This window comes from Beta vulgaris, chromosome 5 (genome assembly GCF_026745355.1).
Source record: "Beta vulgaris subsp. vulgaris cultivar EL10 chromosome 5, EL10.2, whole genome shotgun sequence".
Taxonomy (NCBI): domain Eukaryota; kingdom Viridiplantae; phylum Streptophyta; class Magnoliopsida; order Caryophyllales; family Amaranthaceae; genus Beta; species Beta vulgaris.
The window spans coordinates 4,285,483-4,309,798 of NC_079206.1; the positions used below are offsets into that span (position 1 = coordinate 4,285,483).

The 24,316-nt window shown below is 34.8% G+C and overlaps 1 protein-coding gene across 1 annotated transcript; it reads left to right on the top strand.

Moving 5' to 3' along the window:
* The first annotated feature begins 9,317 nt into the window (after positions 1 to 9,317).
* Positions 9,318 to 10,933, top strand: LOC104885280 (protein LURP-one-related 11). The gene is made up of 3 exons (XM_010669975.4): positions 9,318 to 9,708; positions 10,015 to 10,248; positions 10,452 to 10,933. The coding sequence occupies exons 1-3, from the start codon at positions 9,466 to 9,468 to the stop codon at positions 10,584 to 10,586; spliced, it is 612 nt and encodes a 203-aa protein (XP_010668277.2). The 5' UTR covers positions 9,318 to 9,465; the 3' UTR covers positions 10,587 to 10,933.
* The last annotated feature ends 13,383 nt before the right edge of the window (positions 10,934 to 24,316 follow it).

Consider the following 24,316-nt stretch of genomic DNA (forward strand, 5'->3'; position numbering starts at 1 on the left):
TTACGAGAGAATACATTTTATAACTTTTTAGAGAGCTTTTGAGTTTACTCCATTGTTAAACATTGATTACTACGCTTTGATTCCTTCAAGTAAAGACTAAGTTTTCTTAATCTCTTCTTTCCTTTCATTATTATTATGTCTCTTAATTTGTTTATTATTTGTTTTGCTATTTCAATTATGTGTGAGTAGTCCATTAATCTAGGGTTAAGTAAAACCCTAACAATGATTTAATATATGAATTCTTCCATTAATCCCAAGTTTATATGATCAATTGTTCTTGTTTGATTGGATTGTTCTTATGCTCATTATCATACTAGGGATAGGTGATTTTGATTTGACTCCGTATATCTTATTTTCAATGGGAATTGAATCTAGATGGTTTTGTTGATCCAATCAATGGTATGAATATCTTCTATGGGAATAGTTAGATGGGATTGCTAGGAATTTAATTGTGATGCTATGCTTAATGCCTCTTTCTTGCATGATTCTATGGGAATATGTTTGATTGCTTGTTTAGAGTAGCCATTGGTACTCGGGAGAGGTCTTTGGTAGTTATAGGGTGCATTACTCCTCTTGAACCGTTGATTATGTTTATTTGGGATGGAAATTATTCATGTATTGGTCATGCTAGTGGTGATGCTTAATTCTAGATGTTTTAATTAACTGATTATACCTTGTGCGTTTCTAGTTGATTGTCATAGTTTAGTGTTAGAATTAGTTCAACACCCCTTTCATCATTGTTTGTCACTCGTTTAGTTAGATTGAATCAAGATATCTAGTGTTTGATGCTGTTTGTCCCTGTGGATTCGACCCTGACTTGCTCTGCTACATAGTTGGGTAGTTGGTTAGGTAATTACTTTTGATAGGTGCGCGACACGCCTACCAGTTTTGTTATTTGCGAATCGCCAAAAGGTTGCATTATTGTAAGCAAAAAATCCTAATAATAAAAATAATAATAACAATAATAATAATAATAATAATAATAATAATAATAATAATAATAATAATAATAATAATAATAATAATAATAATAATAATAATAATAATAATGAACTGAACTCAACTGAACTAAATTAAACTAAACTGAACTAAAAATAATTTCAAAAGAACACACTCTAACTTGAAAGAGATTCTTACTACTAAAATTACATCTTTTTTATAATGGCAATCCGATTTTTAAAATTAAAACCGACTACTACTATTTATTTTTAACTTCGTTAACTTTTAATTTCTCGCTTTGTCCCTACTTCAAAATTATGTTCGAGCTTATCAGATGTGATAATTATTAATATGGCCTATGTTGTTAAAGGAGATGTCTTGTGTGGTCTTGTTGGCACCTGGACAAGCTTTACAACAATGTTTTCTTGATAGCGAACTTTTATATTTCCAGTTAATTCATCGTCCAAAACCAAGCCTTTATCATAGTTTTGCTTTTCTTTTTTTGTTAAGAGAATTGTCATAGACAAATACAATAAATGCATGCATGTTTACTTGTTTTATCAGTGGGGTGGGAAGATATGTATAATTTACGGCTTGCTTAGGCATGTTCTTTTCGACATAAAAGAATTGGACTAAATTATAGGTGGGCATGGGCCGGTCTAGCACGCGGCTCGGTCCGGCCCGAGCCCGCTCAAGGCCCGGCCCACCCTGTTGTCCGCTACGTGGGCCACGCGCCTGTCACGGTTAAGAAATTTTATTTCACCCCCGCACCGGCACGAGCCCACCTAGATGGTCCGTGGGCCGAACAATCCTTTCCTTTGTTTTTTAGCTTAAAACTATCAAAAATCCAAAAAAATAATATAAAACACGGGCCAGGCCCGCAGGAGGCACGAGCCCGGCCCATAGACAAAACCTGGAAAGTTCAGGCCCGACACTCACGGGGTTGGGCCTCGCCCGGCCCGCCATTTCCCCAATCCCACGGGCCGAGCCCATGAATAGGCCCAGCCCGGCCCATGCTCAGGTCTAGACTAAACTGAATTGAATTCAACTGAACTTATTGCAACTAATCAACTAAATTGAACCAAACTGAAATGAATTAAATTATAACCAATAGAAATGATAGTTGGAGCTGAACTGAACTGAACCGAACTGAATTGCCGAACTGCATTGGACTGAACTGATTGCAACTGAACTGAATTGAACTGAAAATAAGTTGTGGAGAACATGTCCTTAGTTAGTTAGTTGCTTATGATATCGAGAATATTAAAGATAGCTCCAAAATTTATTAAAATCGTCCTCGCTCTACCAAACATTTCTAACTTTATCCTTCCTTTTTTGAGTTTTTTTCTCAAACCACCACCTCTTGCCATACACCTCCACCCCGACTGCCATCACTTGTCACCACTCACCTAAAATGATGTTCCACCCATGGCCCAAACATGCAGGTCAGACGTCTGTCCAAACGTTCCACCCGCCACCCCAAAATCGTCAGATTTTTTATAAGGGTCAGAACACCTGGCTAGGACGTTCCACCGCCCACGGCTAAATTAGCCCGAGCGACTCGAATTTTTCAGGCTTGGGCAAATTTTTTGGCCCGATTTTTTTGGCTCCAAACAAGTCGAAAATGTTTGAGCTAATCAACTCCAGCCCGACTCGACCCGATTTTTAGGCGAGTTTGGGCAAAATGTTTTTTCCCGCGGTCGGGCCTGGCCCGGTCCGTTTTTTTGCTTTGGCCAAGCCAAAAATGTGTTTTTAGTCTATTATTTTGCTCGGAGCAAAAAGGCCGCTCATTTGGCCCGAAATTGTGGGCTTTGGGCACAAAATTTTGGCCCGACCAGTGGGCAATTTTTGAAGGCGCAGCCCGACCCATGATCACCTCTAGAAAATGTCTTTTTAGTCTAAATATTGTCCCAATCCGATTTTGGTACAAAAAACCGCTATTTTTGGCCTAATATAACGGGCTTTGAAGACAAAAATTTGACACAGCCAAACCAATGGAGACTTTTTAGGGAGGCTAAACCCAAACCCAACACGGCCCGACCATGATTACCTTGATACAGGAGTCTAGGACTTCAACTGTTAGACTACAGAATTGAGATAGGAATAGAGAGAGATAAAAGAAGGAAGAGAGAAGAAGAGATTTGTATTATATTCTGAATGAATATTACAGCATTAGCTCCTTTGTTATTTATACTACAGCTTACAACAAAAGATCTACAGAATTTCAGAGATTAGAACATTCTCTATTTAACAGAATTTGGCGCCAAAACTGGCTAACAGTTTCTTAACTACTTATAACAGAATAACAGAATCTTTATTTCTGTTATACTGTAACATTACTTCCCCCTGCAAGAAAAGACTTGTCCCAAAGTCAAGTAGGAATAGGAAAGGAAGGAAACTGACTGACAAATTCAGGAGCAGGGACCCAAGTAGCCTCAAATTCAGGACATCCTGTCCATTGGACTAAGTAATGAAGAACAGCCAGATTAGATATCTGTAGTAGCTTAGTGTCTAGAATTGCCTCAGGGTACAAAACATCTTGAGAAGTGCCCTGTAGCCAAGGAGGAATATGGGCAGCAGCAGGCAAATGGCCCTGAAATCTTTTAAGCTGAGACACATGAAACACATTGTGAATGTGTGAACCAGCAGGTAATTTGAGTTTATAGGCTACTTTGCCAACAGGAGCTAAGATCTGAAATGGCCCATAGTATTTAGGAGACAATTTATTATTGCTCCTTGCCTGAACAGACTGTTGTCTATAACCTTGAAGCTTTAACCATACCCAATCATTTGCAGCAAATTGTCTCTCAGCCCTATGTTTATCTGCTTGTTTCTTCATTCTCTCCTGAGCCTTGATTAAATGAGACTTAATCATTTTAATCATAGATTCTCTGCGCTGTAAACTTCTATCAACTTCAGCATTAGCAGATTCTCCAGGTAAGTAAGGTAAGTGAAGGGGAGGAGGTTGGTTATAGACCACTTCATAGGGAGTAAGCTGCAAAGAGGAATGGAAATGTGTATTATACCACCATTCTGCTAGGGGAAGCCATTTACACCAATCCTTAGGTTGATCACTGCACATGCATCTGAGATAGGTTTCTAAACACCTATTAACAACCTTAGTTTGACCATCAGTCTCAGGGTGATAGGCTGAAGATAACAAGAATTCAGTGCCTTGAAGAGAAAATAAGCCTTTCCAAAATTGGCTAATGAAAATTGGGTCCCTGTCACTGACTATGGACCTTGGCCACCCATGAAGTTTAAAAACATCATCCAAGTAAGCCTGAGCTACTTGTAAAGCTGTGAAAGGATGTTGTAATGTAAGGAAATGGCTATACTTGCTAAATCTGTCCACAACAACCAAAATAACATCTCTGCCCATAGACTTAGGTAGGCCAGTGATAAAGTCCATAGAGACATCTAACCAGACTTCAGTAGGAATAGGTAGAGGCTGGAGTTTGCCAGGCTTGGGAGAAGTGTCATATTTAGAAGATTGACATGTAACACAGCTTCTCACAAAATGACTAACATCTCTAGTCATTCCTTTCCAATAGAACAAGCCTCTGACCCTTGTGAGAGTGATTTCTCTACCTGAATGGCCTCCTTCAGGAGAAGCATGTAACCAAGCAATCAACTTGGTTCGCAGGTTGTTATCAGGGCCAACTACAATCTTCCCTTTTCTCCTTAGTAAATCATGCTGTAGAGAAAAATTCTGCACAGGTAGAGAAGCATTGAGCTGCTGCAAAATAAGAATTAAACAGTTATCTAGGGCATAGCTTTGCTGAAGTAAATGGTTTAAGTCTGAAGATAGCACAGAAATAGCCATGCACAAGAGAGAAGAGCCCTGGACTCTAGAGAGTGCATCAGCAGCCACATTCTCCTTTCCAGCTTTATATTGTATCTCATAGTCAAAGCCCATCAATTTGCTTAGCCAAAATTGCTGAAAAGGTGTGGATACTTTCTGTTGTAGTAGCCATTTCAAACTCTTTTGATCTGTCTTGATGATAAAATGGTCCCCCATTAAGTATTGTTCCCATTTCTGGACTGCACACACAATAGCTAACAATTCTTTTTCATAAACAGAAAGAGCCTGCCACCTAGGACCTAAAGCTTTGCTCAAGAAAGCTATAGGGTGCTGTTGTTGCATCAAGACTGCTCCTATACCTGTCTTGGAAGCATCAGTTTCAACTACAAAAGGCTGCTTGAAATTAGGAATGGCTAGAACAGGTGCAGAAGTAAGAGCAGTTTTCAACTGATCAAAGGCCAGTTGAGCTTCATCATGCCATCCCCAAGCTCCTTTCTTTAACAAATCTGTTAATGGTTTAGACAGCAAAGCAAAACCTTTCACAAACTTCCTGTAATAACCAGCCAACCCCAAGAAGCTCCTTAATTCCTTTACTGAAGAAGGAGTAGGCCAAGAACTAACTGCAGCAATTTTATTAGGATCTGTTTCTACTCCTTTGGCAGAGATGAAGTGACCCAAATACTCCACCTTAGGTATAGCAAAAGAGCATTTACTGGCTTTAGCAAACAACTGATTCTTTTGCATGAGATCAAAGACTTCCGCAAGATGTCTCCAATGAGCTTCTATTGAAGGACTGTAGACCAAAATATCATCAAAAAACACCAACACATTCTTCCTTAATAAAGGTTTAAAAATGGCATTCATCCATCCCTGAAAGGATGCAGGTGCATTGGTTAAGCCAAATGGCATAACCAAGAATTCAAAGTGTCCTGTATGTGTTTTAAAGGCAGTCTTAAACACATCATCAGGGTGAACTCTCATCTGGTGATACCCAGCCCTCAAATCAAGTTTACTAAACACAACAGCTCCAGACAATTCATCTATTAATTCATCTACAATAGGAATAGGAAATTTATTCTTTACTGTCCTATTATTCAATTCTCTATAGTCAACACATAACCTCCATGTGCCATCTTTCTTGCCAACCAAAACAACAGGAGAAGCAAATGGACTAGAGCTGTTTTGAATAATACCTCTATCCAGCATTTCTTGTATGAGTTGTTCAATAACATCTCTCTGCTTCAATGGATACCTATATGGCCTAATGTTGACTGCAGTTGAGCCTTCAATTAATGGGATTCTATGATCAAAAACACCCCTTAGAGGTGGTAACTCCTCCGGATCAGCAAATACACTAGCATACTTTTGTTGTAAGGCAAGTAACTCAGGTGCAGGAGTTTGAGAAGACATAGTTTCTAGGTGTAGCAACTGAGTTTCCCCAGCTAGGCACACTTGTCTCACCTGAATCAAACATAACTGGGCAGCATGTTCCAGGGACTTGTTAGAAATGGCATTAGTTACAGCCAATTTCTTAGGGGTGAGACCCTTCAATACAAACTGAACACCATCATAAGTGAACTCCATGATCAACTTTTTAAAATCCCAAAATACAGTGCCTAAAGTACTTAACCATTGAATACCAAGGACCATATCACAACTGCCCAAGTCTATCAACATCACATCTGTAGTGAATAGTTTCCCATTCATTTCCCATTCAAAATCCTTCACTATATACTGACATTGTAAATTATTCCCATCTGCTACAGTTACTGCTTGGGAAGGAATAAATTCCAGCTTACATCCCAGTTTCTTGGCTGTTGATAGGTCCAAGAAGTTATGAGTGCTTCCTGAATCCACCAAGATATGTAATGTCCTGCCCTCCTGAACTCCAGTAAGCCTCATAGTATTATAACTTTGGTTTCCTGATAAAGCATGTACTGAAATACAAGGTTCTGTACCTTGTGGACTCTCTGGCAGTGGTGAGTCTTCATCATTATCAGAGGAAGATCCAGGAATTTCAACTGTAAACAGTTGAGGTTCCTTGAAGTCACACTTATGACCCTTCTCAAATGGCTTATCACAATAATAGCATAGACCCCTTGCAATCTTATCAGCCTTGACATCAGCAGGAATATGCCTTGAGTTTCTTTGTCTTGGGTTAAATTTTGTGAGAGGAAGAGAAGAAGTAGAAGGTGGTAATGGATTAGGTAATAAAGGTGGGTGAGAAGATAATGGAGTTGCTTGGATTGGTTTAGAATAGGCAAAGTTAGATGTGTGTTTAGGGTATTTGGTTGTGTTTAGGCTTAAAGATTCTTCTAATAACCTAGCATACTCAATTGCTTGGGTTATAGAAGTAGGTTTGAAAGCTTTTACCAAGGGTTTGACAGCAGGTTTCATACCTCCTATGAAGCTGTCTAACATGTATGCCTCAGGAAGATCATGATTATCTTGCATCATTAATGACTTTAATGTTTCAAAATCATCAATGTATTGTTCTAGAGATCCATCTTGCTGTAACTTGTTAAATTTTTCAACTACATTTCTGCTAGAATCATCTTTAAATCTTGCATTAACATCAATTACAAAGTCAGACCAATCAACACCTTTCCTCACAGCTAAGTAACTTGTTACCCAACATTCTGCCTTCTCAATCATATGTAATGATGCTAAATCTACTTTCTGATCATCAGCAATCTTGCAAAGTGAGAAATACTTACTGCATTTCTTTATCCATAGCCTAGCATTAGTGCCATCAAATTTAGGGAACTCCAGTTTAGGTACATACCCCAGAATCCTTGCTGAGCTTCTTTCTCCAGTTTCGGATCTTGGAGATTCAGATGGTCTTCTGTCACCCCTATCATTCTTGAGTTCAGTAATGGCCTGCAACATTCTTGCCATTGATTCTTCAAACAATCTTGATTGAGCTTCTTGTTTCTGAGATTGTTCCTCCAATCTTTGCTCCATACTTCTTAATTGCTCTTCCATAGTAGAAGATGAATTTCTGGTAGCTGGCATTCTTACAAACAGGTTGTGTACAGATCAATTTTGCAAGAAAAGTTTTGTGTTTTAATGGCGGAAATGGGTCCAAGAAAAGAAGAGCTCTGATACCATTGATACAGGAGTCTAGGACTTCAACTGTTAGACTACAGAATTGAGATAGGAATAGAGAGAGATAAAAGAAGGAAGAGAGAAGAAGAGATTTGTATTATATTCTGAATGAATATTACAGCATTAGCTCCTTTGTTATTTATACTACAGCTTACAACAAAAGATCTACAGAATTTCAGAGATTAGAACATTCTCTATTTAACAGAATTTGGCGCCAAAACTGGCTAACAGTTTCTTAACTACTTATAACAGAATAACAGAATCTTTATTTCTGTTATACTGTAACATACCTCTAATTTGGTACATGGGTTAGAAAGTCCTTATAACATAGCAAGTGATAGTACTATCGTAATCTTCCTTTTTAACCAACATCAGATGTGTTAGTGTTAATATATACTAATTAATACTTTGTATGATGACAATAAACCATAATCCCTTAGTTTTTTAAACAACTCATATACTACTGTCACTTATTTTTGGAACGGTCCTACTGTCACTTAGTTTATGGACATTGGACAATAATGATTTTTGCGAGGCAGTATCTCCTAATACTGTCACTGAAGCCTAATTGCTGGTTTGATTTTGGGTTTGATTCTAATAAGTTGATTAATCAAAATTGAAAAACTAAAATGACAAAAGTCTTAGTTTCTCGAAAATACATTTCCCATTCAAGGAAGGTGGACTACTACATTAAGAGCATTCTTTTACCTTTTCATTCACCAAATTTATATCCTCCTACCATCATTTTCGCCACAAAATCGTTAATCACACATATCAAACGTCCCATAAATTAATTAATAAAATATCAATTTTTAGAATTAGAGAATTTATCCCATCTCAATCTCAATGGTGATGTTTTGTTGACTTAATTAATTATGAGATATTTCTAGAATATAAATATATGATCAGATCAAATTGGACAAATTTCTCCCATCTTTGAGTATGGACTATACTTACCCACATATGTGCTAGGTCAAATATACAAGCAATAATTTTTTTTATTTTTTTTAGGTAGATATACAAGCAATAATATCAATATTGATAGTGATCATATCATATATATAATACTACCAAGCATGACTTGACCTAGTGGTAAAGATTTAGCATCATGATTTTAAGTTCACGCGATCAAATTCCACTAGGAGCTCCTTGGGGGTGAGGTTTCCCTTACCATCCCCCCTCCCTCCAAGAAGTCTGACCTACAAACCTGACTCGTTGTACCTATATGAGGTACCAGTTCAATAGAGTCCCTTCATCTTACCAACTTTTTTTAAAAAAACTATCATATATAATAGTACTACTATATAGGTAGGTATACCTTCATTTGGCAAAAAAAATTATTGCTTTGCTCGAACTTAAATTAATACGAACAACTTCAAGACAGTGTGGGTCTATCTGACTATCTGGCACTGTCCTAATCATCTAACCTCAACAATCCGTTATTTAAGGGAAGAACATTCAAAGTCATCCATTTTTCTAGCAAGCTAAGCCACATAGTATACACAACTTAATGCTCTCCAAAAAAATTCCATTTACTCCACCGCCCAACTATTGCGATCTACAAATAATACACTTTTAACTTGTAATAAGTTGTAGCTCTCGCATATACATACATGGCCAAAAATAAAATTCACCCTCATCTCTTATCTTCTTCTTCAACATCATCAAGTTGTTCAGAAGAGAAAGAAAAATATACAGTTTGGATGAAATCACTCGTACTCAATGGCAATGGTTGCACAATCTATGATGCTAGCGGCGTCGTCGTCTATCGTATCGATAATTATGATACAAAGTGTAGCAGCCAAGTTTATCTCATGGATCTTAAGGGAAAAGTCTTAAGTACCTTGCTTAGAAAGGTATAGAGTAATTCCTTGTATGATTATTGATAGAGTATAGATCTATTTCTGGGGCCTCAACCATTAGCTTAAACTTTTGGTTGAACTAGTCCTTTGACATGATATCAAGAGCCAGCGTGGCAAATTGGTTGATCAATTTCTCATTTGGGGATTCAACCATTAGCTTAAACTTTTGGTTGAGTTGATCCTTTGACAATTATTCATGAAACTATATATATTTTTGAGTTTCTTCAATTATTAGGAGATTTGCAAAGATAAAAATAGAGTACTTTATTAATTATGTGATATTTATGTTTGATTTTGCAGAAGTTGAGAGTTAATGAGAATTGGAATGGATACAAAAATGAGAGAGTTAAACAAGATAAGCCATGGTTTCAAGTAAAGAAAATGAGCAAAGTTTTTAATAAAGGTGGTGGATTTTCATGTCAAGTTACAATTAAAGGTGATTCTTGTCAAGCATTTTCTTGCTTTAGAATCCAAGGATGTCCTCAAAAATCAGAATACAAGATAATTCGAGGCGATGGAATTGTTGTTGCTGAGGTAATTAACCAAATTTATTTGTTACTCTTTTTTTTTTATCCATATGAGCCATGAAGACAGTACAAAAAAAGGAGGGGAATCGAACCTGTGACCTATTGTTCACAGCACCTCAATCTTAACCATTAGGTCAATACATTCTTGATATACTCGTTGGATATGTATATATGGCATGTTAATTAAGTGATGGTTTTTATGTTTTGTAGGTTACAAGAAAGCAAGCAAAAGGAGGAGTAATGTTAGGAAATGATGTATTAAACTTGGAAGTGGAGCCAAATATGGATAAATCTCTCATAATATCACTTGTTGTAATTCATGGTCTAATGTCTCATAAGATTTAACTTATAGAAAACCTTCAATATACCATCCTATCTAACCCCCCAAAAAAGAAAAAAGTAAGATTAAAGTATCTAATTCGAAAAATTTGAGGAAAGTTGAATGTAGTTTTTGACAACTATTGTTTAATTTTTTCGGCATCCAAAAGGTGTGTTGATGAGCTACAAACATTATGTGGCCTGTTATTAAGCAACCCCTCGACATGTAGATATGATGGGTGAAGATTTGCAACTTTGAATTTTGTACTCGAAAAACAGAGATATGTATATAAATTTTTGGCCATGTAATTGCTCGTGATGTGTGTATATCATCATTTTTATTAAATCAATGAGGAACACTCGACTTTCTATTATTGCTTTTTATTTTTCAAAGAATTTTTGTAAAGTTTGTTTATTTTTAGCTAGCTCGTTAAATAAATAAATTCTATGAAAATTAACACAAAATTATTTTTAAAAGTCTCGAAATTGTATGTTTCATTTAATGTCTCATTTTGTATCTCAGTCACTCTCGATACTTCATTATGCCTCATAAGTTTAAACCATAAAAGTTGTAATATAGAAACCAAATTCAACCAAACTAAACCATAAAATGATAAACTCCAACCACCTATAATTATTGGCACCTACGCAATCACTAGTATTTTATTTTTGTCTTATTTGGTGTCACTCATATTGTGTATGGTTAGCATTTATGCAAAGGAGGAGGGGTAGGGCAAAATAGGGAGGGAACGGAAGGGGGACAAAAGAGTGAAATTTTATTTTCATTCCAATTGGCATCGATAGAAAGATGGTGATTCTGATCAAAAAATATACTTTAGTCAAAGAGTTTTAGTTATTCTCCTTTAAAATTTAACTTTATGAAAATGGGTATCGATAGATGAGTAGTAATTTAATAGAAGTGATTTTTTTTGTTGCTATTACAAACGATTCTGATCCCATGCTTGATGCTTTAGGGTGTGCTCGAGAAACATGTTGAGGTACCATTTAGAGGTTTTTTAAGCAAGTTGGAACTTCTTGTGAAAGTATAAGTGATCTTTGGTAAATAAACAGAAAAGACCTTTTACGATAATAGAGGTAACGTTTTAGAAAAATATTTAGCTTTTAAGGTAATCATAGCTTTTAAAAGTAGAATATAGCTTTTTTGTTGTTGTTGAAAATAGAACTAGATGATAGTTCACGTAACACTTTGTTTTAAAACCTATATGGTGACAATAATCCTTTCAAATTGTATAAAAGCTAAAACCCATGCTTACTAATAGCCTTTGTTTAATTTTCTTTATTTCTTCTTAGCTTTTGGAGCTTCCCTTCTCATTTAAATATAAATAAAAAACAATACTATGATACTATCACTTCAAGAAAAGGCCCAGTCACCGACGGTTTGAAGGCCGTCGCTGATGTTCCAAAAGCCGTCGCTAAAAAGAACGCCGACGGCCAACGGTCGTTAAACGACCGACGTTGCAGTTTTGGTCAACCGAAGGAGGGTGATTTTTTTTTTTTACATTTTTCCAATAATATTTTCCTGAAATCTGTCAACCGAAGTTGTTTTTCTTTTCAAGAATTTCTCTTGAATAATTTGGACATCGTAGAGACCTAAACATCTTTCCGTTGAATATTCAACTTGAAGCTAAGCAATGTTGATTTTATATATATATAGATAATTAAGCAATGTTGATATTGATCACATGTCTTGTTTCTATATTGCGTGTGTAATATTAACCTACATTTCTTGAATGTGGACCAAGTGTTTCCATGTGGCGAATGGGAATAATCGCACTATGACCCTAATTTGGCATGACCTACTAGGACCATCAAGTTGGACATTTTATGGTTGGACATTTCAGCAGGTTTTTATTGTTCTTGCTTGATTGTTTTGTTAGGGAAAATGATTTTCTTTGCTACCAGGGTCCAGGAGTAACTACTACACCTCTTGATAGGAAACTAGTAATTAAATTCTAGCTATAACTTCGCGGGTAAGAAAAAGTTTTATTTATTAATATTATATTTTAAGATGATGATAACACTAAATATTATTTGAATTATGTTTGGTAAGTGATTTTTTAATTTGCTTTTGTCTTTTGACATTTCAATTTGATCAAACAACCAATTTAAAAAATTATTTGGTTATTGGCTTTTTGGTTAAGCCAAAATGAAAATGTTGCATGGAGTAGCTTTTTAGATTGGTTTCTTGACGCATAAACTCTCTAATAAGACAGCCAACATTCACAACTAATTTTACCAAATACTTTTGCAAACAGCTAGCTTGAATAACCAACTCAAAAAGCCAAACACACAACCACTGATTCTAGCCTGTCAAACAAGCCAACTAAAACAACCAAAAGCCAACAGCCAATTGTCAAACAACCCCTTGGTCTAGTGTTTATGGCTTTAGTATATAAACTTGAAGTCGCGTGATCAAATCCTATACTATGCCGTTTCTATTTTTTTTACCATATATGGATCACATGGAGCAAAACGAGTTTAAGGAGAGTGCCACGTGGCATCGTTCCTTTTTTAGGAATGTCTTTCATTAGTATAGTTTAAAGGTGATCATGGGACGGGTTAGGCTTTGGCCAAAAAAGTGGTCCGTTTTTTGCCAAAGCTGCAGAGCGGGCCAATGTATGTTCGGGGCCAAAAAATCACGCCAAAGCCCGGTGTTTTGGACCAGGCCTAGCTGGCTTTTCGGGCCATTTTCAGAACATGCCGAAATTTGGCCTAATTTTCCAAATAATAAGTTCCCCGTTGTCCGAAATTTTTACCCAAAAAATTGGGTCGGTCTAAAAAACGTGTCCAAAACCCGCCCAAAATCGAGTCGGACTAATCTCAATCACCTTTAGTATAGATAGTACAAGTATGTAGAGAGGCTCAATAGTTCGTGAAGTAAATGAGATTAGATCTCAAATTTTAGACAACACCTCCAAATCAAGTTATGTTTTTTTCTCGTGAAATTAATCACGTTAGTGTAGATTATTATAATCACTACAAGTTACATTTTACCCCCACGTAAAAACAATCCACTTCAATGTATTTAAAGTATTATTATCTCTATTATATAAGTGAAGGGGAGAGGGGGAAGATAGTGTCACCTCATAAAAAGTCTAATATATTTTTAATGAATTTAAATTGTCATATGTATTAAATAATTTTTTGTTTTCGCTGACGCTAATTGTCATATATGTTGAACAACTTAACAATGAAATTGATAAAATTTCAATTAAATATTTAATTAAGGAGAATAATTTCCTCTTCTTTCATATGTGTGGCAAAATTCTCATAAAAAATTAAATTGACAATTTAATTAAATTGACACAATCGGAAGAAAAAATAAAAATTTGAATTTCATATTAATAATTGTACTAATAATATTTCAAAACTTAAATGTTGATACTATTCGGTAATATCTATTATATGAATCAAACTCATCCATTTATAATATTCAACGGTTGAACCTGATACTCAAATTCTCCTACTTTATTTGTTCTGCTTTATATTATTTCCTTTTCTCAATACTACATTTGAGTAATAATGAACAAATAACTAAAAAAACCAACTAAGTATTGATTTAAGAAAAACATATTTTTTACAAAATTAAAAATAATTATAAAATTATATTCGAATAAAAGAATTTGTAACATTAATTAATAACTAATCGGAAAAAAACGTAAATATAACATGCACTTATAGTATGCAAAAAATGCTACTCTAAATTAACCTAGCTAGGCACATAGCTATCATAATAGATAAGCATTAGATTAGGATTCTGAAACAATACATTTATAACGTTGCGCATCATCAAGCAACACCAACAACTAAGGACAACCAATGATTTTGTTCCATTCGGAAAATAAGAGGCTCGCATAAATCAGATTTTAAGACCATATCAAATGCATGATTGTGCTTGTGCTGGCATGGAAAAGAAGTAGGAGTATAATCTGACCCTTTTAGGGCCTGTTCTCCCCAACTTATTTTCAGTTCAGTTCAGTTCAGTTCAGTTTAGCTTCAATAAGTTCAGTTCAATTCAGTTCAGCTCCAATAAGTTCAGTTCAGCTCCAATAAGTTCAGTTCAGCTCCAATAAGTTCAGATCAGTTCAGTTCAGTTCAGTTCAGTTCAACTCCTTTCTTTTATAACCATTTTGTTAAATATTATTATTATGTTGGTATAATTTATTTTACTAATTACTCTTATTATTATTATTATTATTATTATTATCATTATTATTATTATTTAAATATATATCATTACTATTAAGTATTATTATTATTATTGTTGTTGTTTCTATATATTATTTTGTTTATTATAGCTTTACTCATTATTATTACTATTATTATTAGGAGGAACATAGTTTAGGTCAAAGCACAAATAAACCCACTTTTTTAGCCCATAAACCAATCAAATTGCGTCAAGATGTTTTATGATGTAATTTTCGCCGTCCAACCCAATCATTATTTTTATTACTAAATATTTTTATATTATTAAATCTAATTATTAAAATAGTAATATTAATTTACTTCTTAGATATTATTGTTATTATATATCATCATCAAGTATTAATATATTAATACAAATAATATAAAATAATTTTTATTAATTATCATTATTATCATTAATTATTATTATTATTATTATTAATTTATGATTATTAATATTATTTATTTATAACTATCATTTTAAAATATCATTATTATTATTCATTATTATTACTTATCATTATAATTATTATTTAATATTCATATTATTATTGTTTAAAATATTATTTATATATTAATTACATTCAATTTAGTTTAATTCAATCCAATTCAATTCAATTCAATTCAATTCAACTCAGTTCAGTTCAGTTCAGTTCAGTTCAGTTCAGCTCCAATAAGTTCAGTTCAGTTCAATTCAGCTCTAATAAGTTCAGTTCAATTCAGTTCAGCTCCAATAAGTTCCCCCTCAAAAAAAAAAAAGCTCCAATAAGTTCAGTTCAGTTCAGTTCAGCTGTTTTATGCCGAAGAGAACAGGCCCTTAATCGACTTTATTGGAAAACATTACCTTTGTTTAGGTAATAACAGAATTTCAAATTAACTCATTGCTCTATTAGACTATATCTCAATACTGACTATTTTTTTTTTTTAAAGGACTCAACACTGACTATTGAGGATGATATTGGAACATTGACACTAAAGACTATGTCTAAGAGTGGAAGTGAATTAAACTGGATTGGACTTTGTCAAATTCAAATCCTATCCGAAGTTTTTTGGACTCGAAAAATGGAGTCCCAGTCCGATTCAAATATTCTTTGAGTCCAGATCAGTCTAGTCCGATAATTTTTCTTGAGTCCGAATCCAGTCCATTCCATTCCGATTATTATATTTTTTTTCTTGATTTAGGGCCTGTTCTCTTCGGCATAAAACAGCTGAATTGAACTGAACTGAACTGAATTGAAATGAACTGAATTGAACTGAACTGAACTGAACTGATCTGAACTGAACTGAACTGAACTGAACTGAATTGAACTGAACTGAAATGAATAGTGATATGTGAGAGTAAAAGTATTGTCAAGAGCTGAACTGAACTGAACTGAACTGATCTGAACTGAACTAAACTGATCTGAACTGAACTGAATTGAACTGAACTGAACTGAATTGAACTGAACTGAACTGAACTGAAAATAAGCTGGGGAGAACATGCCCTTAGATTCAATTATTCACAACGTGTTCTCATAATTGAATTTGAAAAATTAAGTTCATTATATTCATTCCATAAAATAAGTCATATACATCTTTTATATTATATATATAAATATTAAATATATAGACATTAAATAAATACATATATAAATATTAAATATATATTAAACATAAAATATTTTTGGACTGGACTGGACTGGACTAGACTCCAAAGAAGTGAGCCAAATCCAATCCGAAAATATTGAGTCCAAGTCCAGTCCAAAACATTTCCAATCCAATTTAGTCCAATCTGACAAGTTTGCATTGGACTGGATTAGACTATGGACTTTCGTAGTCCGCTTACACCCCTACTAAAGACTTGAATTATTTATTTATAGATTTTCAGGAAAATGAGTTTTTATCCCACAAATATAGTATCTGAGTTTTCTTTATATTTAAGTGTTTGACGGATCAGGATTAAATATATAAAAATAAAAAGACATAACCAAATTATTAACAATATATAAGAATGAACATGGCCAATAATAACATCAATTGGAATCATAAGCATCTAGTATACCTTTCAAAAAAAAAAAAAAAAAAGCATCTAGTATAATATAAGGCAAATGCTAATGGGTGTCCTATACTCCCGTTAGCAGGATCCAAAATCTAACAAGTCCATGTCCAACTAAACCACAATGTTGTGTATGAGATACGACACTTCTACATATCTAATACCAAACTGTTGTTTTAGTATACACTAGTCTTGTATGCACGCGATGCATGCAAAAATAAACAAAAGGTCAATTGCGTGATAATATATACGAAAAATTGTTCATTGTAAATTTTTCTTCTGTTTTTTGAAAGTCGATAAATCAATGATGATGTAAATATTTTGTTAATTGAGGGTATAATGGTAAAATATGGTGAATTTGTATTTTATTACTTAAGGGGAAAATAGGGGTTTTGATATTTTTGGTGTCCCCCTCCTCTTCCGTTATATAATAGAGATTATTCTACGAGACAGGTTTATCGATTAGTTCCAATTTTCGAAGTTGATTTTGATTTGATTCAACTAGTTGTAGACAAATCAATCAGTAAACAATATATGTAAAAGGGAAATATTTTTCAAGAGTATATACAACGCGTTAAGTAAGTTTACAGTGTCACAATAAAAGATTGAGTTCAATAATTGTTTAAGTTTTAGATTGACAAAAATGCTTACATAGAGTTTAATTACTTTTAGAGAATTATAATGGATTTTTTATATATATTAAACTACTGAAGATAGTTAACGAAGGTAAATTAGTTATACATTTTTATATACATTTAATGTTAATTATGACTTGAAATCTTGTGAATGGCATAAGGCTAACTTTGAACGCACATATCTCTCAATATATAAATTATTTTGATGTGATTCAAATTGGAGGTGATAGATTGTTCAAAGAGCTTTCCAACGATAGGTCATATGCCCAATTCCGATAAGAAACGAGAAAGTTACGCCCGTTTTACGAAGGACTGCCGAGAGCATACCGCGACTCGCGGTTTTGAAGATAAGTTTCCCAATCAGTTTTTCTTTTTAGGGTTTTGTGTGGAGTATATTCTAGGGTTTTTGTGCGGGGTTCCTTATGCAATAAAAGGACCTCTTAGTGTTCATTATTTACACACAACTTATGAAACACTTTTAGCCTCTAGAATTTAGGACTCCTTGTATTATTCTCTCTGATTTTTCTCCATTATAGTGAAGAAGCTCCAATCCCCCACCTGTGGATGTAGGTCAAATTTGACTGAACCACGTAAATCTTTGTGTTCTTTGTTTGTTCATCTTTATTATTTTCTCACCTTTATTATTTCATTGATTTTCTGTTCCGCATTAATCAAACTACAACACCCTGTTTCCTAACATTTAAAATTTATAATTTGTACCAATAGGTCAGCTTGAAAATTAGAGTACTTTGAAACATTATTGATTTATGATATTAATTAAAAGTTATAAAATAAATTCACCTGATTCATTCATTTCTCTGAAAATATTAGAGCTAATTAATTATTATGCAATAGGTTTCTGGTTTTGATAACCTAATTGAAAAAGAGTATCCTATTAAGATATTGTTAAGATTACAATTGATCATCTCGTGCATTGCGCAACTCTAATTCGAGAGATAAAGTTACATTTAGGCTATGTAACTCTGGCTGAAACAGTGTGATCTGGTTTGATTTTGATCGTCTAATTTGATTTGGACTGAAATTTTCTAGTATGATGTGCTTGCATTGTCTGGTCTGCTTTTGTGGAGTGACTAAACTTTGACCGTATATAATTCAACATCAATATTTATAAAGAAAAGCATATTAATATGAGATCTTATTAAAATACCACATATGATTATAATAATTAAAATTAGTTTTATCACATGAATTGCATGAGTTTTGATATAGGCAGTCCTTACAGTTACATATAAGAAAAAAATTTACAAACACATTTACTAAAAAGGCATTCGTTATTTAGAAATTTATGGTATAATTATGCGTCAATCAATATAGATAATACTTATATACTTAAATAATATATTTATTTTTAACTTCTTATATGTCGTTTTAATTCCTAACTCCTAACTGCAATGTATAGGGGTTCTCAAGAAGGAAGAGAAAAGTGAGCTATACTCTGAGAAATGGTAACATCTGTAGTTCAGTACACACAAATTTTAATATTATATGAGTTTGATTAGGCTTGTAAGCACGCCATGCATGTATCAGTATCACGTTGAATATGTGCGTGGTCTGCTGGTAAACTCGTTGACCTATAATAAACAAGGGAATATTGAACCAAGATGATGTGCTAAGATGGGTATTTTATGAGTACTTTTGATAATGACCATATAGTAGTAAAGAAGTTTTATAAACTTCAATCAAACTCCATTAACATATATTGAGAGAATAGAAATGAAGGAGAGAAGAGAGAGAGAAATTTTATTGATAGTCTCAATTATTACAGCAGCAGTACTTTATATAGTACAAGCAATGACAAGTTGTAACCAATAGGATACTAGCTTACAACTATACAACCAATAGGATCAGCTTAGTACAATAACAAACTAATAACAGAATAACAGATTCTGTTATGACTAATTAGCTGATGTGGCTTCAGTGATCTCAGCTGCTGCTGTTGTATGCTGTACTTCAGTGTGCTGTACTTCATTACCCCCCTGCAAGCTGGAGGATGACTGAATGTCAGTCATACCAAGCTTGGAAGTAAGTTTAGAATGCTGAGGATAAGACAAAGGCTTTGTCATGACATCTGCCAATTGCTCAGTAGTAGGAAGATAGGATAATTCAAGTAATCCTTCTAGGACCTTTTCCCTAGTAAAATGGCAATCCAAGTCAATATGCTTGGTGCGTTCATGAAATACAGGGTTTCTTCCAATGTGTAATGCACTCTGATTATCACAATTCAAAGTGACTGGCTTGAGATCCAAAACATCAAACTCTTGCAAAAGTCTGACAGTCCAAGTAACTTCAGCAGCTGCTGCAGCCATAGCTCTATACTCAGCCTCACTGGAGGATCTGGATATAGTAGTCTGTTTCTTGGATTTCCATGATATGGGAGAGTTGCCAAGTAATAAAATATAGCCAGTAACTGACCTTCTGGTGTCAGGACAAGATGCCCAGTCTGAGTCAGAATAAGCTTGGAGGGTGAGATGAGAAGTGGCTTGAAGAAGGATACCTTGGCCTAGGGTGTGAGCCAAGTACCTGAGAACATGATGTAGGGCTTGGAAATGGGGTAATCTGGGCTGGTGCATAAACTGGCTAAGTGTTTGAACAGCATAAGCCAAATCTGGCCTAGTATGAGTGAGAAAATTAAGCTTGCCAACCAAGCTTCTATACTGTTCAGGGTCATGATAGAAGTCTCCTATTTCTGAAGATAACTTTGTGGCAGCAGAAAGAGGAGTTTTAGCTATTCTGGAGACATCTAAAGCACAATCAGCTAAGAGCTCTTTGCTAAACTTCTTTTGTGTAACAATGATGCCTTGTGAAGTGTGAGTGACTTCCATTCCCAGAAAGAAATTGAGGAGACCAAGTCTTTAATACTGAAAGTGGTGTGAAGATGCTGTTTGAGGGATTATAATCTCTGTTGTATTAGAGCCTGTGATGATAATATCATCAACATAAACAGCCACTATTGTGAGAAAAGAATCAACCTTCTTCAAGAAGAGTGAATAATCATTCTTAGATTGTACATAGCCTTGCTTGACAAGTTCTTCATTTAATCTGGCAAACCATTGCCTTGATGCTTGCTTAAGTCCATAAAGAGACTTTTTAAGCTTGCATACAAGGTGTGAAGGGTTAGGATAACCCTCAGGGGCTTTCATATAAACCTCTTCATGTAACATGCCATGAAGAAAGGCATTGTTTATATCTAATTGATGAAGAGGCCATTTGTGAGATGCTGCAACAGAGAGAAGGCACCTGATGGTAGTCATTTTCACCACAGGAGAGAAAGTTTCCTTGTAGTCCAGCCCATATTTTTGAGTGAACCCTTTGGCTACAAGCCTAGCCTTTAACCTTTCTATTGATCCATCAGCCTTCAACTTGACCTTATATACCCACTTGCACCCTATAGGTTTCTTACCTTTAGGAAGAGAAACCATGTCCCATGTATCATTAGCAATGAGTGCATCCAACTCCTTCTTCATTGCCAGAACCCAACCTTCATGATGAGAGGCTTCCCAGTAGTTAACAGGTTCAGAAATGGTGGTAGTGTGGTTTATAAAGGCTTGGATAGGGGAGGGAAGATGAGTGAAATAGACAATGTTACACCAATGTTCTGTAAATGTGTCTGCAACACACACATAGTTGTCTAAATAGACAGGTTTGTGTTTAGGTCTAGTAGAATGTCTAGGTTCAAGAGATGGAAGGGAATTTGGAATGGTGGAGTTAGGAATAAAAGGAGGAGAAGAAGAGGATACAGGAGAAGAATAGGTGGTGACAGGAGAGTTTTGTGTAGTAGAGATGGATGTAGGGTCAGGAATATCAAGGATGAGAGGTTCAGGGACAATGAAATCAATGTCCATGTTTATAGGAGTATGAACAGGTAAGAAGATAGGAGAATGAGAAGAAGCAGAAGTTTGGTTAAGAAAATGATAAGGAAGGTGGTGTTCATGAAAGACAATGTCTCTTGATACAACCATTTTACCAGTGCTAATACAAAACACTTTATAGGCCTTTTGATCAGGAGGGTAACCAAGAAAGATGCAAAAGTTAGCCCTTGGATCAAATTTAGACCTGTGAGCTTTGAGAGTAGAGACAAAATAAGCATCCAAATACTCTTAAATGAGTGAGATTTGGTTTAACACCATTCAACTTTTCATATGGAGAAACAAAGCCAACACTTCTCAAAGGCATCCGGTTAATAAGATGTGTTGACCAAACACTCTCCCCAAAATTGCACAGGTACTCTACTTTGAAAAAGTAAAGCTCTTGCAGTCTCCAATAAGTGCCTATGCTTTCTTTCTACTACTGCATTTTGCTGAGGGCTCTCAGTACAAGACTTCTGATGTTTAATACCTTGTGAATTGAAAAGATCCAATATGTCTCCCTCACAAAATTCTTTAGCATTATCAGTTCTTAAGCAAAGAATTTGAGCATTATACTGAGTGTTAACCATGGCAGAGAAAGATTGAAGTATAAGCACAGCATCACTTTTATATTTCATCAAAAACGTCCAAGTGTTCCTTGAGAAATCATCCACTAAGGTAAGAAACCAAGAGAAACCATCATGTGTTTTAGACTTATAAGGTCCCCAAGTATCTACATGTACAATTTCAAAGCACTTATTTGTAGTAGAATTACTCAAAGGAAAAGGTAACCTTGTTTGTCTGGCTTTAGGACATACTTGACATATAATGTCAGAAGCAACATTATGAGGAATGTTACTATTGATGAGGTGCAATTTATTGAAAGGTAAGTGCCCTAACCTGAGGTGCCAAAGTTGAGCATCAGTTGATTCAGCAACAAGAGCAGATTCTTTTAGAGTGCTTTCTTGAAGATGGGGGTGATCCTCTGTCACTTGATATAAACCAGATTGTAATTCACCAAGAACCACTGAATGCTGGTGAGAGTGATCCTGGATCAGACAAAGATCAGATGTGAAAGTAATTTCACATGACATGTCTTTGCATAGCTTGTGAGTAGACAATAGATTGAATTTGAAACTAGGGACATGAAGAACATTATCCAATGTGATCCCATTATCAAACTGAACCCTGCCTATATGTTCAACAACCACTTGCTTACCATCAGCAATAGTAATAGTGTTTGGGACTCTATTAAACACTTCATAAGAGCTAAATAAATCCAAGGTGTTGCATATATGGTCTGTAGCACCACTGTCTATAATCCACCTATGATGAGAATTGATGACTAAGCAAATACCTGCCACATTAGCAGCAGCAGCAGCTGCACCACCAGAGAGATCATGTTGAGAGGATGATGAAGAATCTTGTTGTTGAACAGTAAGAAGCTTGATGAGGCTGTTGAACTGCTCTTCAGAAATTTGAGTGATGTGATCTCCTTCTGTGTTATCATCATTTCCATCATCTCCATGAGCCAATGCTGCGTCATGTTCTTTCCTTTCTTGAGGTGTGCTGGTAAGCCATGAATTCTCCAGCAACATCAATAGTATGACCGGTTTCTTGCAATGCTCACAATATGGTCTGGTTTTAGCACCTCCAACCACAATCTTTCTTCCTGAATTTTGAAAAACCATCTTGTTTTTAGCATTTCTTCCAGAATACTCCTTGCTATCCACAGCATTAGCATACACTAACTGATTTCCTGCATAACTGTTAGTTGCTGCTTGCCTTTGTTTCTCATCTTGCACTAAAAGCTTGTATGCTACTGACATTGTAGGAAGAGGCTGCATCATAAGGATGTTAGACCTAACATTAGCATATTTAGGGTCTAATTTCTCAACATTTGCACCAATCTATCTTCATCTTGCTGTTTCATAAATTCTTGAGTTAGTTTACATGTGCAACCACTGCAAGAACAAGAAGGCAGAGGTCTTATGGCGCTTAACTCATCCCAAACAGCCTTAATTTTGTGTAATATTCTGTGATGGATAAAGATCCTTGTGAAATTTCAGTAAGATTCTGCTGAAGGTTATAAAATTGAGGTCCAGAAATTTGTGAAAATCTTTCTTCAAGATCTTTCCAAATTTCAGCAGCAGAATTCAGATATATGACACTTTTAGCAATTGGAGCTTCTAATGATCTCAATATGTATGAGATGATTATGTCATTGCACCTCTCCCATGCCTTGTATTCAGCACTATTAATACTAGGTTTAGGAAGGCTGCCATCAATGAACATAAGCTTGTTTTTCACAGACAATGCAATTCTCATACTCCTCTTCCACTCTCCATAACCTTCTCCATTGAATTTTTCAGAAAATTAATGGAAGAGATGTGTTTTCATTTGGATGAATAAAGTATGGAGATAGAGGATCTTGAGTAGGATTTTTAGAAAGATTAGATGATTCTGTAGTCATTTTAGCTAAAATTGATTTAACAATTCTTTTAAGCTCAGATTCTTAGAAGGATAATCAGAATCTTGACAACAAATGACTAAGAAACCTCTGAATTCAAATGAATTTTGAAGAAAATTGAACACAAAACCTGATTTGATCTGCAATCTTGATTTATTGTAGAATTTGAAAGAAAAACTACAGATGATTTGCAGTCGATATTTTGTTTCAATTTAATTGTGCGGAATTTTGATGCAGTAATTCACCAGGAGTGAAATTATCTGCTCTGATACCATAAAGAAGTTTTATAAACTTCAATCAAACTCCATTAACATATATTGAGAGAATAGAAATGAAGGAGAGAAGAGAGAGAGAAATTTTATTGATAGTCTTAATTATTACAGCAGCAGTACTTTATATAGTACAAGCAATGACAAGTTGTAACCAATAGGATACTAGCTTACAACTATACAACCAATAGGATCAGCTTAGTACAATAACAAACTAATAACAGAATAACAGATTCTGTTATGACTAATTAGCTGATGTGGCTTCAGTGATCTCAG